Source organism: Pezoporus flaviventris, unplaced genomic scaffold (assembly GCF_033815535.1).
Source record: "Pezoporus flaviventris isolate CSIRO_AGI_PZ_B2104156 unplaced genomic scaffold, CSIRO_AGI_Pfla_v1 ptg000007l, whole genome shotgun sequence".
Taxonomy (NCBI): domain Eukaryota; kingdom Metazoa; phylum Chordata; class Aves; order Psittaciformes; family Psittacidae; genus Pezoporus; species Pezoporus flaviventris.
The window spans coordinates 89,197,383-89,216,161 of record NW_026892555.1 but is presented as its reverse complement, the minus strand read 5'-3'; the positions used below and the strand labels follow the sequence as shown (position 1 = coordinate 89,216,161).

The following is an 18,779-nucleotide window of genomic DNA, read 5'->3' as shown; positions in this document are numbered from 1 at the left end:
TCCACCCACTTGACTTGAGGTAGAACCAATTAATCTGTCATCGGTGCTTAAGGCATCACAAAGTCACAAAGTTACCACACCAGTTAATGTGGAACAGGGAGGCAGGGAGGAAAAAAGGTATAATTAAGACAGCTTCCCGTTTTCGCTCTGCAAGCTTGACCCTCAGCTTGATGATGCAGATATGAATCTGAATTTCTAAAACAACTTTCTGCTTTTTCCTCCATGGTGCCAAGTAGTTGTTACCATGTTGAAAAGATCTCCCCCTTTTCTTGCCCCTCGCTCTCAAAAACATCAAGAGGTAGGAAGGTCAAACTAATGTTGAGAATTAAAACCTAAAATGAGACTTCACTGACTTTGACACTGAATATGCCACTTTTATTAATCATGCCTTTTGAAGGCACTGGAGGCATGCAGGTTACAAGAGATTAACGTTTGTTTTTACAACAGAATTTCGAATGCATTTTCCACCCCCACATCCATATTAGCAATGTGCATTTTAATAAATTGCTTACAATAAAAAGAAATTGCTTTGAATATTCCTTACAATGATAATAATTTAAAAAAGCTGCTAGAGGAAAAACAACCTCAGGCTTCACTGCAACTGTCAGTATTACAGAGAGGAGTTCCTGCGCAAGTCCAAAGTATGCGGTGGCTTACCTAGTGGCTGCATTTAATATATCAAGGCCAGGTTGGACAGGGCTTTGAGTAACCTGGTCTAGTGGAAGGTGTCCCTGCCCATGGCAGGGGGTTGGAACTGGATGATCTTTAAGGTCCCTTCCAACCCGAACCAGTCTGTGATTCTACTGACCATTAACAATAACGGCAATAAAGACACCCTCACGCCGATCTGGTGTATCACGGTGCCACCTCTAGGCAGCGTGCGAGCTGGCTCTTGCTCCTGCTTCACACCACTCGCTTTCGTACCGCCTTTTGGCCGGTCACCGCCTCCCGTCCCCTTCGCTGCCCGGCTCCTAACACCCTCCTGGGCAGCAACAATACCTGCCCGCCCGCACGCACGGCCCTGCACCTACTCATTCTACCTCACACACGCTCCCCGCAGCACCCGCCCGCCCCCCGCCATGGGCCACGTGACCGTGGCGGGAGGGGCGGGGCCACCGGCAGGCCCCTCTCTCCCCGGCAGCCCTGCCCTGTTGTCCCGGCGACGCGGCGGAGACCTGGTGCCGGTTGGCGGCTCCTCCCGCAGCGCCACTGTGAGTGGGCAGCCGCGTTCGGGGGTAGGCGGGGAGGGGAGGGAGAACCTGGGTTGGTCCTTGGTGGGCGTCGTGAGTGGGTGTCCCCCGGGGTCGCGCCGACTGCGATGGGGGATGCGCGGGAGTGAAGGAGCTGCCGGTGTAGGCTGGAGCGGGAGCAGCCCGCGGCCCGACATCCGTCCCTGAGCAGAGTGGCTTCTCCCGCCTCCAGGGATGGTATGGGCTGGGTCACCAGAGCTCTGGTGCTGTGGGAGCTACTCCCCTCTCCAGGGCTGGGCTTGGGAGCGGGAGGTTTGGGTGTGCAGTGTGTGGAGATGGGGTCCTGCCTGCTTTGGTTTCAGGAAGGCCGGTCCAGGCCTTGGCAGCCCGAAATGTGCAGGTTTATTGAAAGGAGGTGAGTCTTTATTCATGAGAACCAGGGTGGAACTTCCAGGGCAGGCAGTCTTGACTTTCGTGGCCTGAATAAGCAAGAGGAAGGTTGTGCTCCCCTTTCTGCCATGAGTTGGTATATAGTTACCTGCACGATTTTGAGAGACAACTGAGTGTCATCAGGTGAAACTAAAATTGGTATGGGAACGGGCATTTATGGAAATTTATAGTGGTGCAGGGACATTGAAACACGAGAATAGTCCCTGTTCCTTTTCCAAGGCACGATGCTGGATAGTCCAGCAGCAGGTCTCGCTGAAACCATGACTATCCTGAAACTCACTGTGCCGCACACTGCGGTGCAGAAGGAGGTTCCACAGGGTGGGCAGAGGTAACCTTCTTGGCACAGAGTGGCACCATCCAGGCAGGTCGCTGCTGAAACATTCTGAAAGAGTTGGTGTGTGTCACTTTGGTTTGAAACTTGAGCTGCTTCAGAACAAACCAAGGGAAAATGTATTCAGCAAACTGGAGTTCCGCCTTTTCAATATGTCCCATCCTGAATGGGGCATACCAAAATACATGCAAGTGTTTCACAAATAAGTGAAACAACATATTAGATTTTCAAAAATACCTTTTTTTGGGGGGGTGGGGGGTGTTTTTTTTTTGTTTTTTTTTTTTTGTTTTTTTTTTTTATATTTAACGCAGTATATTTGAAAGTACAACTTTTTGTCAGTGTTATTAATTCTTGCTTGCAGCGGAGCTGTCATGCTTTTAAATAACCACTCATCTTTTGATTAGAGTAATGGATTTGGGGTTAATCTCAAGAATTGGATCCGCCTGTCAAGAGGCCTGATTAGCGTCAGCTTTAGCGATACATAGTCACTACGAAGAAGGTTCTTGTGGCAGCAATTTGTTGGTTGTTTGGTTTAATTTTTAAAATCTGTACAGTACATGCTGTGCTGTGCGATGCTGCCAGATTTGACCCTTGAGAGTAGTACCATGCTCTGTGAATGGTTTTGGTGATTTCAGCACTTACTGTAAACAGGTTGGTGAAATTGGGTTGAAAGTGCTTTGCTTATCTGTGTGGGAGGTCTTTATTGAGTCATGTATCCTAGTTTGTATTTCAGTTTGAGGGTAGCCTGTTTACCATGCAAATGTAAAACTTTTGGTAATGCCTGATACTTGTGTAGCAGAAATGCAGATGATTTGCTGTTACCCATTATATTCTGAAATGCAATTCAGACATTAAAATAAATTGAAGTTGCTGCTAGTGCTTAGAATAAACCAGCAGTAGTACAGTAAAAGTAAGAACTTGCTTAAATTATTTAGTACTTGTTCAGATTTTCTAAATTTACACCGATAACTAGATTCTTTCAAGCTATTGTATTTTGTCCTCTATTTGTCCCCTACTTTAATTCTTCTTTAATCCTGTGTGAAGAGATTATGGGCAGTATGTCATTAAGATTATCAAACAAGCTGTTGTTTACCGTAGGATTTCTCTTTTCAGTTTGGTAGCTGGCTATTATGACAGTTTTACATTTCAGAGCTTCATATCACTGAAGAGATATCATCATATAAGCTTTAGGATGGGAAAGACCACTTCAGGGACTTGTGTTAACCAGAAAAGGTAGATTGACCCATTCCTTTTCCCCAGGTTGGTCCAAAAGAAAAAACTGAACTGCAAATCTGAAAAAAATAGAGACCCCAGAGAAAAATATTGCACATCTGAGATGAGTACGTGTGGTGCAAAGTATGAAGTGTGCAGAAGTCTGTTGTAGCGAAATGTGAATCCCTAGAGCATTTACATTCTAACTCCTCATGCACTGTAATTCCAGTAAGAGTAGAATAAGCCCTGATCCTGATGTCGCAGGAGGCTGATAAAAGCAAGTACTTGTCAACATCATTATTCTAATATTAGTGAGTAGTAGAGTCTTGCAGGATCCAGTGGTATGCTTCTTGGTCAGCAAACCTCTGTCACCCCACAGCATTTATTTTGGGCTACTGCATGCCATAGCATTGCCATAAAATTGATCATTTACTTGTCCACAGAACTCAATGCTTGTAGATATTTCTGTATGAAGGATAAATTCTCAAAAAGAGTCACACGTGATACCTGCAGTCCTTTTTTCACTGCATTTGGTTAGTTTTCAGTTTATAATGTCTCATTATAAGAATTCCCTTGTTTGTTGTTAACTGTAAGTGACCTAGATAATTCTTTCGTAAGAGTCATCGGTGGAATATCCTAGCATGGATCTGTGTGGTGGTGAGTGTATGTGATGTATATGGTGGTACATAGATGTTGTTGTTGGGGTAGGTAGTTTTCACGCCTGGTTTTGTGCATTTCCGTAGAGTGAATTTGACGCTTCCATTTGACTGTCGAAAGAACATGCTGACATTTCTGCACTTTACTTGACCAAGCTTTTTCATAGCCTAAAAATTACAACGTACAGCAGAAAAGGAATAAGGTAATAAAATGTATTACAGAACAGACAAAATGCATAATCGTGTGTGTGATGTGTTACATTACATAGGACAACTGGAGGGAAGAAAAGCTGTATGTGTTGTTGTTTCAGATGCACATGCTGAAATAATAGAATTGGACAAAAGGAATAATTGTAAAAGCATGTGATTAATTTATACTCCAAAAATAACTAGGAAAGCTGATAGGATTTAGGCACCAAATTAGATGACTTAAAGGTCAAAACTTGAGGTTTGTGTCTAGATCTGGATGTATTTATTGCAAATACAGAAGTTCTCATCTTGACATTTTGGCTCATTAGAGAGCAAAAGGTTAGGCATGAAATGCATGGATGTTCTCCAAATTTTTTGTATGTGTAACTCTAGGCTCAGGCTCTCTTTGGCTGATATTGCTGAATCCCCTCCGAAAACCGTGTCTTAAACAATGTACAATGACATTTGTTGAAACAGAGAAACACAGGCACCCAAATCCTGTTAGGTTTAACTTTATGTTGTATGAAAGTGCAGTTTAGAACTCAGTCATAATTTGACTTGTCTATGATTGTTACGTGTTAAATCTGTTTTTTAGCTTTGTTATAGAACATGCTGTTAACCAGCTATCTAATTTTACTATAGTGATAGTTTTTTGGGAGGGAGTGGATAAAAAGTTCTTTGTTTTTCACTGCCAAACTGGTGGTTGTCTGGTGCAAAGATTATAAATTGAGATGTCTACTAGGTCACCTGTTACTGGCATATTGACATGGAGTATCAAGGTATATGTTGCAACTTCTCCAAAGAAGCAGCATTTCAAGTAATAAGATCTTAGAAACATCAGTGTATTGTCAAGGCAGATGTTCCCTTTACGCAGCAGGCTAGTCTGCCTGAGAATGCTGCATTCACTCTTGTAAGAGGCCAATTTTATTGTTGAATTTTGCCAGGCCTGTAAATCTCAGGCCTGAGGCTTGTTACTAGCTGAATTTGAATTCCTTAATCTGTTTGGACAGCCTTACTAGCCTGTAGCTAGTTCTGGTGTAAGGATAAGGACAGCAGAGTTGCATGCTGAATCCTGCATCTTCTATAGAAGTAGGCTAACAGTGGATGCCAGTTGATTTGAGCTTTATTTTGCATTTTGAGACAGCAGAGACAAAATGTAGCAATAAGTCTGGAATTTGTTTAGCAAGCCATGGTTTGTTTGTGCTTAAGCCGTTTGGGTTACAGTGAATAAATGGTACAGTGATTGGTTGCTATTTTTTCCTAGGCCTGGATAAATAAGTGGATGACTATTGTGAGTTTGCTTGAGTACCATAACAACAGTTTTAGGGTTACATCTAGTGGTCAGCTGGTGCTAAGGTTAGAATTGGGATTTGTACATAGGACTGATGGGAACTGGCCTTCATCTGAAGTGGTGACAGATAGTATTGTGTATAATGAAAGTTAGGGATCAGATTCAAGTTTGGATCAGGATTCAAATTAAGGTTTACATATATTTGAAGACAAAGATTCAACATTGATTAATACAAATTCTTTTCCAAATGACAGTTCACATCTAGCCTTGCATGCCAGTGCATGTGAGCTTTATACTTCATTCTGCAGGCCTTGTAAAATTAAACAATAAATTGAACTCTTCAGCCACTGCTGTGCCTAATCCTAACTATAGCTATAGATTAAGAATTCTGTGCCTTCCAGAGCAAGGTATCCAAGTACATTTAAAACAACTCAGTTTATGTTGGTGAAGAATGCAGTGTTTATTTTGCTTCTTCCCTAACTTCACACACAGCAAGCCTGCTTACGCTACCAATCCAAAACACAGCATTCAGCTCTAGGTTTACCACAGCACCCTGTGCAAACTTCGGGTTCTTCTGTTTGTTTTCCCAAACTTCAGACCTGCCTTCATTACAGATTAGGAACCTGCTGCTGTCTGCAAATCAATAATAAGTTCTGTTAGAAGGCACCAGGCTTAATCACACTTCTCTGGTTCTTGGGAATTATAACAGTAATCTTGATTCTTCAGTCTCTGTTTACTATAACCCTAATCCTAGACTGAGCACCTTCTGTGATTTGAAGATTTTAAAGGAACTACTTGCTTTGAAGAGTTATTTAAAGAAATGGGGGTTGTTATTGTTGACAAATAGTAGACTCTCTTTCCTAAAATACTGTAAAATTACTTACTAGCCCTTTTTGTTTGTTTGTTTTAGGATCTATATAAGAATGACCATGTTCTTCTGTCTCTTGAATTTTACATCTGGATCTCAAAGTAACTGTAATTTGGAGAAGACTAGTGAATATCCTGTACCATTATGAGAAGATTTTCACCAACCTAAGACAGTCTGGAAGAAAATTTCTCTAAGAAAATCAAAGATCATAGAATCCTTTGATAAGACAGAAGATATTTAGAATTTATAAGGTTTTGGTTATCTAGGTCTTAAAAAAATGAACCGTTACACAGTCATGAAACAACTAGGTGATGGCACCTATGGCAGTGTGTTGATGGGCAAGAGCAATGAGTCAGGAGAACTTGTGGCTATCAAAAGGTATGTGACATCTCAGTTCAGTAAAGGTACTTGCCAAAGCTTAAATATTTTCGCTTTTAACTTTATTGTTGTCTCCATCTGTGTAGAATAGAAAGAAATGTCCTTTTTAAGGAAACTAACATAACAGAATTATTTTTTTAATTAAGATACTTAATGAGGTGATTGTGGGTCAGCTTTCAGCTAACAGATCAAGAGAGAGACTCATTAGTTTGTATAAGTTACTGATTTATCTTGGCTTATAAAATTGCATGCTCCTTTTGTTCAGTCCAGACATACTTTCTTCTAAAAGTGGTATTGGTTGCTAACACAAGAGGAAAAGCAAAACTGAATGTGCAGTTGATTAATTAGGGTGTTTGTTTATTCACATGACTTGTAAGAATAACCATCTTAATGAGTGGATCTGAAAGGCCTTCCCACCCCCAGAGATCTTTTTAGGTGCTGCAGTACATTTGAGATACTGTTACAATGATAAATGCCAGGTGACAATCTGGTCAGGTAAACAAAGGCTGTCTCCTTGGATCCAATAAGGTTGTGTTATGCGTAGCCATCAGCATTGTCATACTTGTTTAAGAAGATTTTTACAAAACGACAATAATTGTACTACAGGAATGGGGAGTTCCCCTTATATTCCTACAGAGCTGCAAGTTGAAATATCGGAAATTTTTTTTTTTCTTCTCCATTTATGGATTTATTGCAGAAAAATAATTGTAATATAATTGACTTCTGTTTTAAGAATTTCTGAGAGTTTCAGGTTTCCCCGTATACTGCTAGTACTATTAGTGAAGTTGTTAATATTAATCTAAGCTAAAAAAAACCCTGAAATTTATTATTTTCATTATTTTTAGGCAGAGGGAGCAACACTTTGAGAAGTGTTTTTCATTCTCATGATTTCAGGATTTGGAGTTCTTTTGTGTGATTTTTAAGTCTGGAATTTGAGGGGGGTCAGTTTTGATTATTTTAAATATATATTATATATATTAATATACAATATGTTAAATATACATTATATATTTTAATATATTAATATAAATATTTATATATATTTATTTTTAGATATGTTTATTTTAAATTAAAATCATGGGTTTAAATCTCTTCACTCTAGCCACTAGAACTTTACAGCAATACAGCAACCCCATCCCAAGATCTCAGCAACACCGAGTATCTATGTTTGCACCTATACAAGACTTACAAATAAATGTGTTGCACTGTTATATATTAGACTGTTGTGTGTATGAGTATTGCTTGATGCTTGTAACCATTTCTGTTTTGTATTTAATACTTTGGAACAGGTTTGTAAAAATGATTGAGTCAGATGCTTAATTATAATGTTAAGCAGTCAAGATACTTTGCAGATTTCAAAAATGTAATTCTCCTGTTTTCATAGAGTCTGCATCTTAAGCACAAAGAAGTGACTTTTCTGGTTTGAAATATCTCTCTCTTATGTGCAGTCTCACTCTTGCTCTCATTATTAAGAGCACAATTCAAGTAATACAAAGGGATTTGGTGTCCCTGATACTTTGGACTATCGTGGTTTCCCTGGCTCTACTCCTCTAAAACAATGTTTGCAATCATCAAACACATTTCTAGCAACTCTCAGAGTTGAGTTTGGTTTTAATTATGTTGCTGATGGGTATTCTAGAGTGTTTTAAATTAAGTTCAAAATACAGCTAATCTGTGCGGCTCACTTAAAGTATTTTATCTTGGACTTGTATTTCAGAATGAAAAGAAAGTTCTATTCATGGGATGAATGTATGAATTTGAGAGAAGTCAAGGTAAAATGGTGAACATAGCGCACTTAAAAATACGTGTTTGGTTGCATATGCGTGAAGGAAAAGGGCATCTAAAATGTCCAAGCATAAGGCCAAACTTTGTGAACTCTTTAAATGGGGGTGACAGATTCCACAAACCACAAAAACTCCTAGAGCTCCTGCCACTTTGTGAAATATCCCACTGTTCTCAAGCAGTGGCTATGTCTCATACCCAACCTCTTCTCTTTGAGAAAAATAAAGAAATGGATTCTCTGTGTGTGTTTTTGAGTTTTACCATCCAGCTCTTTCATTTTACTAGCAGATTTTCAGGTTATATATCCAGTCCTTATATCATGTATTTGGGGTATTTGTAAAAAGCACTGTGAGTTTTGGCTAGCTGAATGACAGAATAACACTTGAAATTCAGGGCTTAAATTCCAACTCATCCCATGTTTCAGGCGTCTGATTTTCTGTATGTATAAAACTCCCTAACAAAGGAGTTAGGCATACATAGTTTAGGTTTAATTTATTGGAGATGCACATAATTAGTATCTCCAAAAAGAACACCTGTAAGAGAATCTTTGTTCCTTGAAGTTTCATAACAAAAAAATTGTTGGGTTTTCTTATTCAGTTCTGTGAGCAAGAGCTGTTAGAGCTTCAGAACTGTCTTTGACTGTAGGGAATTAGGCTTTTGTGTTAATCACTCCAGCTATGGTAAAATCCTTAGAAGGTTTAAACTACTATTAGTATTGTTACTGTTTTGTTTTGAGATTAATTTTAAATGCTATTTGGTTGTTCTTTGAAACAGAGATTACAAGATAAATATGGCCTGTCAGAGGGACATGTTTTGTAAATTCTGTTCTAGAAACTTCCACGTTAAAAATCTAGTTCTGCTAAGGAGTCAAAATCACTGTTGAGTTACCTGAAGCCATATTTTACTCTGTTACAGTCTCTGAAGAAGCTAAATCATGCCAATGTAATAAAATTGAAAGAAGTCATACGAGAAAATGACCACCTTTACTTTGTATTTGAATACATGAAGGAAAATCTTTATCAGCTAATGAAGGACAGGTATGTCTTTTTCACAAAAAAAGTACCATGCCATCATGTTTTATTCAATTATTGTTATACTGCCTTGAAGAACACATTGGAATTTCTGGGCTTGGCTCTTGTTGCAGCCCCACTGATGTGAACAGGAGTTGCTGCACCTGCAAAAGTCTAAGGGTAGAATTTTGTAATGCTCTTGGAAATAACAGTTAGTTAGGTTGTTTACAGGGTAGTTTGCATATCTTTGGGTGTAGAGCCATGAGAGAAATTCCAAGTACTTTTTTTTTCTTTTTTTTTCTTCATTAGTCTTCACTTTAATATATGAAGGATTGGATGAGCACTGTTCTTTCTGCTTTTGCTCATGGATTTGGCTTAAGGTGGGGATTGTCATATGCATGTACCTGCATGCACACTCGTAAGACCTATTTACAGACTATGTGGTGTTGCAATCTTGGACAAACAGTACCTAGCAAGGCTTGAAAGGTGGACTTTGGAATAGGACCAGCATTTTCAGTAGCATTTTTCTTTGTTGAATTCTTTTGCCTTTAACCTCTGTTTCCTTCAGACATTGTCATGACTTTTTATCTCTTTATGTAGAGAGCTCTTAGGTTCAAATCCTGAGATAACCAATAGCAATATTAGCACCATGTCACCCACAACTGGGAAGCATTGCTCTCAATCAGGGTTCCTTTAAGGCTACCACCACTGCGTGACACCCCTATCACAGTTCTGCACTTTGCAGTCTCTTCTTTGCTTCATTACTGTGCATTCCATGTTCATCTGGTCAAGCACACCACTGGCCAGCCGGCTTCTACAGAGAGGTAGGATCATGAGCCTCTCTGCAGAGAAGTTCCTCTGCAGCACTTGAAGTGAGTGAAATTAAGGCCTGGCAGCAAGTGAGTTTTGAGATGAGGGCTAGTTGTATGTCTGTCATTGTGCACAAGACTTGATGGGTCCATTTTCATCTGTTCACAATGTGTTATGCAAAATAAGAAACATGTATGTTCTGAAAATACATTATTCTTCTTAATTACATGATGTTGTTAATCTGTTTCTTCACAGAAACAAGTTGTTCCCTGAGTCAGTTATCAGAAACATGATGTATCAGATACTACAAGGGCTAGCTTTTATCCATAAACACGGTAGGTTTTGTGTTAGTTTAACTGTGTAGCAGTTTTTTAGAATATAAGATAACGCACAGCAATAACATGAATAAAAGTATCTAGCAAAGGTTGTTAATTATCTCAAAAATTACCTATTTCAAGTATGGTACATTTTTAAACTATATCTGAAGTTACACTTTGTTTTCCTATAATCAGATTTTCTTTTCTATTTGTAAGTACTGGATATTGTTCATGCACTATTGAGTACTTTTTTTCCCATCATAGTTACCAGGTGAATAAACAAATTAAAGAATCTTTTACCGTGCCATACTATGCATTTCTGTTTCCTCAAAAATATCTATTTATGGACCATTGACACTTTATTATAGCTAATATGATACCCTACATCTAAAAGAATTCTTAAAATAATTTATTCACTAAAAAATTCAAATGGTATCAACAGTTACAACCTGGATTTAAATATTTTAAGATGTGTTTTTTCTAGGAATTATAAACACAGACTGAGTAAGAGGTTCTGTGTGCTCGCAAAAACAACAAAAAGTTTCACAGCATTTACAAAACTTTTAATGCTCATGTTTAATATCTGTCCACAAACTACATTCTGAAATACTGGTATTAAGCTCATTTGCGTTTAAAAACTCGCATGCTCAACTCTTATTTTGTATTTGTCCTTCATAACATATTTCCAAATACAATGAAATGTTAGTTGAAAATGAAACAAGGAAGAGTGTTCCCAGTAATTGCTGACTTGTTTTCATGCCCCCTGATGAGGCTTGTTGATGAATTCAGATGATAGCCAAAAATTGTAATTACATGTCTTTCTGTTCAGGATCATAAATAGTTCTCTAATCAGTAGCATTCTCTTCCTCTTTTCTACATGAAATGAATAAGAAAATTAAAATTTAAGAAAAACTTCTACTTATAGGTCAGAATATTAGTATTTTGGCTTGACTGTAAGTGTTCAGGAATGACAGGTATGATAAATTTGAACATTTACACTTCACTGGAATAATTTCAGCCAATTTCTTGCAGTGGTTGTCAGTTTCTGCATGCAGAAATTGAATGCTTTATTGTAGCAAGTGTATTTCAATCAAATTGATGTATAGTATAGCAAATTGCACGTACCAGTTAAACAGCAGAATTGATTTGCTTAGTGATATAACCACTGTCCAGGTATGTAGGTGCTCAAGCCAACAGCAAGTAATCAAGAACCTTTATTTTGATATCTTTTGTATGTCTGTATCTGCAAGTTGTTGTCGCAATGATAAATAAACTAGTTAAAATTGTTTAGGGAATTATGTTAACCAAGTAAGTGTGTCAGAAGCTCAATTTTCCATTATCCAAAACTGACAAAGCAGTTGTAGTTTTTGCAACAGATTTCATTCCGATATTCTGAAATTGATTTATTTGTTAATGCTGCAATAGCCAATTCATTTTCTTCAATATGTTAATGAAAGTTTACATTTGTTAATTAAAGAATACTTGGTGTAATAATCACTTGGGGGGAAAATACATGTGCTTGTTGGGGGGAGGGTTGCCATTCTTTTCTGTTGAATTAAAAAAAAAAAAGACACCAAAAAAAACCCTATATTCTTCCAAAATATCCCATTTAGATTACTCTATTAAAGGTTGCTGTTTAAGAAGTGATGATATAATAGTTCACTGTTCTTTTCCATCTGGTGTTCTATAGGTTTTTTTCATAGAGATATGAAGCCTGAAAACCTTCTCTGTATTGGACCAGAACTTGTGAAAATAGCAGATTTTGGTTTGGCTAGAGAACTAAGATCTCAGCCACCTTACACAGATTATGTTTCTACCAGGTGGTAAGTATATTAAGTTAATACATTATTCTAACTAATTAGCTTTCTCTTACCATTTTAATTTATCTGTTATTTCTTTCCATCCTTAATAGGTATCGTGCGCCTGAAGTTTTGCTAAGATCATCTATCTATAGTTCACCTATTGATATGTGGGCAGTTGGCAGCATAATGGCTGAATTATACACACTAAGACCTCTTTTCCCAGGCACAAGTGAAGTAGATGAAATCTTCAAAATTTGCCAAGTATTAGGGACTCCAAAGAAGGTAAGACTCAAAAAAAAATGCACACAATTGTATTTAAATAAATTTTTAAAAATATTATAAAACATTGAATGTTACCTTTCTTTTGGAACATCCATATTAATTATTGGTTTAGTAAGTTTCCTGTAGACATAAGGTTTTATCAACTGTGTGTATCTTAAACTTCCCTTAAGTCATGTAATGCTAGTCTTTTGTTGTGTATCAGTATCTGATATATGTCATACTATTATGTGTAGGCTTGCTGTCCTCTAATGAAAGCGAGATAAAATTGTTTAGTTCAGTTATTTAAAGCTATACATACTGGAAAGAACATCGGAAGTCTCCTAGAATTCCATATAGTCAATTTGCTTCCCTTTCCTGAAAGTGTAATTCTTCTAGGCTGGCACCTAGAATTTAGAGCTTGTGGAAGATACCATAAATAAGATAAATTATGCTTTTCTTAATACTAAACCATAAAGGAAGCATTTGATCTCAAACACAGATCTCTCATAAATATTATTAGCAATAAAATGTAATGGAGGAAAAATGTGCAGTATTTTAGAGAAGAAGCAAATATTGTCAGTTATTTCTGAACAGGCTAAATACTATTTAAAATTACAAGAAACATTTGGGTAATGCATATAAAAATATGTAATTGTATTTACTGCAGTTAAAATGTTTTAACAAGTGGGTATATAAACATACAAGGAAAGAATAAGCTTATTTCAAAATACTGAATAAACCGAAAAAAGACCATATGAGTTTTGGGTTGTTTGGTTTTGTTGTTTGTTTTTGTTTTAAATCAAATAAGATATAGCAGATGTATATCGTTATTTTATGGGTGCAAACAGAACTCAGTGAGATAACTGACTGAACAGAGTCTCTAGGTGTGGAAAATGTATGAGTGGGAGAGAAAAACATCAATTTCATTAGTGTTCTACTGATTATAAAATATAGCATAATTCTTGACCAGTAAAGGAGCTGTTATCAATAGAGAAGTAAGGAACAGAAATGGATTAAACTACCAAGGAACATGCAAAGCTTGAAGTGGTGGAAAGACATCCAAGAGAACATACTGAGAAATAGGTGCAAACTCGTGACAGGTCAGAGAGTAAGAGGTTAGAGATAGAGAGTTATAGATGATATGTTGGGGAAATGAAAACGGAGTCTAGAGGAGTAAGTGCAGATTGCTATGATATGTAAAACAGTGATTGCTATGACAGTTGTGTGTCAGAAATAATGTTTAATGTGAACAGTATTGTAAGACTCAAGTTTTCAAACACAGATGGTAGGTTTCTTAAGCAGCTCGGAAGTCTTGGATAGCAAGAACAACATTTTGGTGGATATCAAGAGTGAGAAAGAGAGCAATGTAAGATCTTCTGGAACATTTGCAAAGTATAGCATAAACAAGTTCTGGAAGTGCAGGCTATGGGATCGAGAAGCTTCAATTAGTTCCATTGTGCCCCTGTCATCTGGTGGGCAGACTTGGGAATTTTATCTCCTTACAACAATGCAAAGACATCCCCTCTTTAGGGAGATTGCTGTAGGAAAAGAGTACTTAAATATTAAGTTATTGGAATGATCACAACAAATGATGTGTTTGTCACAAATTGTTCAATTTTTACAAATTCATTACATTCTGCATTCTGAAAAACATAACCTGTTATTTTCAGAGTCTGGTTTTGCAGATAGTTTTACAAACATGGATTTTTTTCAAATGTACATTTTCATTTATTCCATTTTCCTGCAATAAGGAATTACAAGATTTATGCTCAGAAGCTATCTTCATTCCAATTTGCCTTCCTTTGTTTAAGTCTGTAATACCATGCTAATGACATCTGTGAGTTTTTTTTAAATAGTGACATGCAACTGTTTTGCTTTATTTAATAAATGGAGTTGCTTTATTTATAAAGTTTTGGTTTATTTATTTTATAAATAAAACAGTAAGTTGTACCATTCAAGTACTGGCAGTGATGGTGCATTTGTACTATGCCAGTTTAATGAAAAAGCTGATGACAGTCTGAAAAGGAAAGATGAACTAAATGCATTTTCATTAGCTGAAGGTTGGCAATGGCACTTTCAATAATTCCAAATGATTTTTTTTTTAATAAATTGAAATGTATTTTTCATTTTTGCACTTGTACTCTTTTCATCCTATCCCTGCACTTCACTAGTTCAATGTGCAACCCTTGCTACTTAATTCTGATTGTTCCTTTGTCACTATCTCTGGCAGACAGAATGTCATCAAATCCAGTAAGGGAGGAAAAAAAATACCTTTTAATGTATAAAAAGGCTGGTTTAGAGAGAAGAAATAAATGCTCCTTCTTGGTATCATCTGATGATAGCACACTCAGCAACGGTCTTTTATAGTCATAAGAGAAACCTGCATTTTTCTATCTTGAGGAGAATTAAGCTCTGGAAGAAGCTGTTCAAAGCGGTTGTGGAATGCCACTGGAAGCTTTTTGAGACTAACACCTGGCAGGAAGGGACAAGGGCATGGATTAGATGATCTCTTGATGTCTTTGATAATCTAATGGTTCTATGTTCAAACAATGCAATTATCAGGCAAGGAAGGACTTTAGTGTTTACTTTTGGAAAGTTAAAACACTCAAAAAAGAAAAAAATTCTCATGTTTTTGGTTTGTTGTGTTTTGTTTTTTTTTTCATGCTGTAATAGTGTCTAATTGTAATTTAATCATTGACTATCTTAATGGTGGAATCAGTGGTATAGTATAGGCTACACCACCATTACACGACCATGTATGCTGGGTGGAAGGGCCTCACCTCTACTGTTCCCATAAAGAAGGTATGTTGAAGTCAGGTGTTTGAGCTCATATCTGTGGTAGATGGGAGGTTCAGTACTGCTTCTGGTACTGCTGCACTCTCTTCTCCTTCAGGTAGAATATGTCCAGGTGTGGTACCCCCAGTTATGGTTCCACCTTTGCCTACAGGAGAGCTTGAGAAAAACGACCACTGGAGACTGATGTTGAGATCACTGGTGTAGTAACTGTAATGGAAAATAGAAATGCCTGTTTTCCACTGTATGGGAAGGAGCTGTACAAACCAAGATGACTCAAGCTGCATAAAATTAAATTTGATGTGGTAACTTAAATATACATAGTCTTTGTTCTTTTTTGGTACTGATTTTAATTTTCTTTGGAACAGAGCGACTGGCCAGAAGGATACCACCTTGCTTCTGCCATGAATTTCCGCTTCCCACAATGTGTCCCCATAAGCCTAAAAACTCTCATCCCAAATGCAAGTAACGAAGCAATACAACTTATGAGTGATATGCTGAACTGGAATCCAAAGAAGAGGCCTACAGCAAGTCAGGTCTGAGCACCTGAATGATTAAGATTGAATTTGTTTGTTAAAAAGTTATAAATTTAGAAACGGATTCATTGCCATAATACTGATGGCCAGAGAAATGTCTCCTCATTTTGAACACTTTGGTGAGAACGAATCTAGCAGTGAGAAAGTTCTAAACCTTACTCAGCAGACAGCATTAAACTCTTTAGCTGTTCCTGCTATGTTGTTTTCTATATTGGCATATTCTAAAATGTTCTCTGTACAGGATAGAGAAAAATCTGAGCTGCAAGTTTCCTCAATTGTAACGATGTCACTTCTGCTGCCTGTTTTTTCCTCCTCCATCTGTACAAAGAGGGGTATTTAAAATTAACTTTTGTGAAGTTGCAGATGGAATGCAGTATGGAAGAGCTAAGAAAATAAGACTAAGAGCTATTTTTAGTTGGAAATGGGATGTAAACCGTACTAAGTGCTAAGAACTTTGTGAAGAACATACCAGTTGGTCACAAAGGTTACTGTTTTTCTACAAGTTACTTTTAAAGAACAATTTCAAGTACCAAACATGGTTATATTCTCCCGATTTTTCTTTTTTTTTTCAATCCAATATTCATACCTAGTGCAATCCTATTTAGAAGGTATAAAAGGAAAATACAATAGGGAAAGGAAAAGGGCATTTTGCAAGTTATCCTAGGTGGATGTAATGTGATTCAGAAGTGGTTAAGCAGATGGTACCAAGTAAAGCAACCCTTTCTCTCCACTTTATAAAGCATATCTATTGTTACAGTCACTAAGATCTAAATCTAGTCCAGTGCTATATATCGCTGTTCAGAATACTGCATGGTGCTTTATGAAAGTAAACAACCAGCTTTTGCCCAAGTGAGTTATCAAGGAAGCAGCTGCAGCATTTGTGTAATCCACAGCCAAAAGGAGAGTTTAATGTATATACATTCAATTGTGTACAAAGGTAGCAATTCTCAAGTGCAGCTGAAGCGAAACATCTCTTTGAGAACTAACAAAGAGTAGGATCATACCCAGAAGGAGTAGCAGAGTGTGTTGTTTTGACATAGGAGGAGCTGTGTTTCTAAGGTATGTCCATGCTTTTTGTCTAGAGGTGGACATTAAAAGATCAGAGAAAAAGAATGAAATACACATCTGCCTGAAGACAGACACTGTGTTCCTGATAAATACCATGAAAGCACAGCAAACACAGTGACTGTACTTCAAAGCAAAACAAAAACAAGGAAAGCTAGTGATAAGAAAATGAAGGAAAAACTTTAATTGTAAAACCCGTACATTAATGTTAAATGGCAATCATCACAGTTATGGGGTTCTGGTGTTTTGTTTGATTTAATCTGTTCATCAAGTTGCCAAAACATACTTAGCAGTGGAAACATGTAATAATGCATGTGGTAAAGGTAGTAGAGACTCCCTTGTCTAAGATTGACATTTGTTGCTGCATGAATATAGAATGGTGTTGAATGTAAAATGCATGGCAAAACACAGATTCTGCAAAACCTAGAAGAGGAAAAGAAAGGAGGTGACTGCTGTTAACATGTTACAAGTGGACCCATCTTACTAAATTATAAGATAGGAAGAGTTTAAAATACAGAATTATCAATTCATGCTGTTTACACATGATCTCACTATGCATTCGTCTTGCATCTCTGCCTTATGGCTTGCTCAAATGCTTCAGGAACCTGCTTAAAGTAAGCTTTTTGAAGTAAAATTAATATGTTGTATCTTCTTCAGGCTTTGAAGTACCCTTACTTTCAAGTTGGACAAGTTTTAGGACCTCCTCCACAGTATCTGGAGAAGCAGACTCCTATTAAAGCAGTTCAGCCAACAGAGCCAAAGCCAATTTTACCTAAACTGGAAGCTATATCCAAGCCAGAACCTCTGTCTTCACCAGATGTACCTGACAAAACACAGCCACAGCCCTTGTCAAAGGTTAACCACCAGCCTCTCCAGCAAATTCAGGTGCCTCAGAATACTGCTAACCAGCAAGTACCAAAACAGCAGCAGCCACAGGCACAACCATTTTTACCAGCTATCAATAAAAACTCATTGCCAGTAAGTTGTCTTCAATAAATATTTAGGTGGTTTTATTAAAGGTTCTTACTATATTTAGCCAGGCAATCCCTTGAAAATTGTCAGACATTTTATTAGAGGAAATATAGGCAGGTCGCTAGGGACTCATAAAGGATACAACTGGCAACTTACTGAAATTTCACAGCAGATAAGAATAGATTGCTTCTAACAACAGTGTATGTTTATTTAGAATAGCCTTTACTGTCATGCCTGTGCAGTAACAACAGCTAAGTAGTTACAATAGCTATCGTTTACTGACCTTTGAGAAACAGTTCCCAAAAACAGTGTTAGTGTATAATAGAGAAGTGGAAAGGGAGAACTTTGCTTGCTTCAAGCAGTAAAATATCTGAGAGTTCATCCAGTTACTAAGCTTGTAAGAATTTATCAAGGAAGTTTTTTAGCAAGATGAACGTTAAGCTTCGTAACCTTTGTTTTACTTTCCACTTATACTTGCTGAAATAAAATATGGAGTATGTTATCAATAATAGGTATTCAGAAAATATAGGAAAGCAAACTACAGTCATACAGTTTTAAAATCTAGTAATTTATTTGGAAAATAGTGTTAAAGAAAGGCCTGATAACTTTATTTGCTGTATTTACTTTGGGGCCACTGCAACTGGCATGCCTAAACCCTGAGTATAATTGCTGTGAATGTTCTGCACTAGTGTGCTCTACTCCTTGACAGTTCATCTATATCACTATTGAGAGCATGAGTTCAGCAAGACACAAGGAGTAGAGGCTGAGCACTGAACTGGGTCTGCAAGTTGAACATTAACTTTGGTATTTCAGTAGATTTGAGAAGGATGACAGTCTAAATGAGCTACACTCAAAATACTTGCCAG

At 37.4% G+C, this 18,779-nt stretch overlaps 1 protein-coding gene across 7 annotated transcripts in view; it reads left to right on the top strand.

Annotated features, from left to right (window-relative positions):
* The first annotated feature begins 1,083 nt into the window (after positions 1 to 1,083).
* MAK (male germ cell associated kinase) overlaps positions 1,084 to 18,779 on the top strand; it is a 29,395-nt gene continuing 11,699 nt past the window's right edge. Inside the window, exons 1-10 of one of the 7 annotated variants that reach the window (XM_061449447.1) lie at positions 1,084 to 1,211; positions 2,376 to 2,493; positions 6,230 to 6,565; positions 8,283 to 8,337; positions 9,263 to 9,384; positions 10,423 to 10,502; positions 12,175 to 12,307; positions 12,397 to 12,568; positions 15,709 to 15,876; positions 17,599 to 17,919. In XM_061449447.1, the coding sequence (XP_061305431.1) occupies positions 6,465 to 6,565; positions 8,283 to 8,337; positions 9,263 to 9,384; positions 10,423 to 10,502; positions 12,175 to 12,307; positions 12,397 to 12,568; positions 15,709 to 15,876; positions 17,599 to 17,919 (1,152 nt within the window). In that variant the 5' untranslated portion in view covers positions 1,084 to 1,211; positions 2,376 to 2,493; positions 6,230 to 6,464. Of the gene's footprint in view, positions 1,236 to 2,375; positions 2,494 to 6,229; positions 6,566 to 8,282; positions 8,338 to 9,262; positions 9,385 to 10,422; positions 10,503 to 12,174; positions 12,308 to 12,396; positions 12,569 to 15,708; positions 15,877 to 17,598; positions 17,920 to 18,779 lie in introns of all 7 variants that reach the window. The other 6 variants (XM_061449451.1, XM_061449452.1, XM_061449446.1 and 3 more) reach the window with 6 other exon arrangements.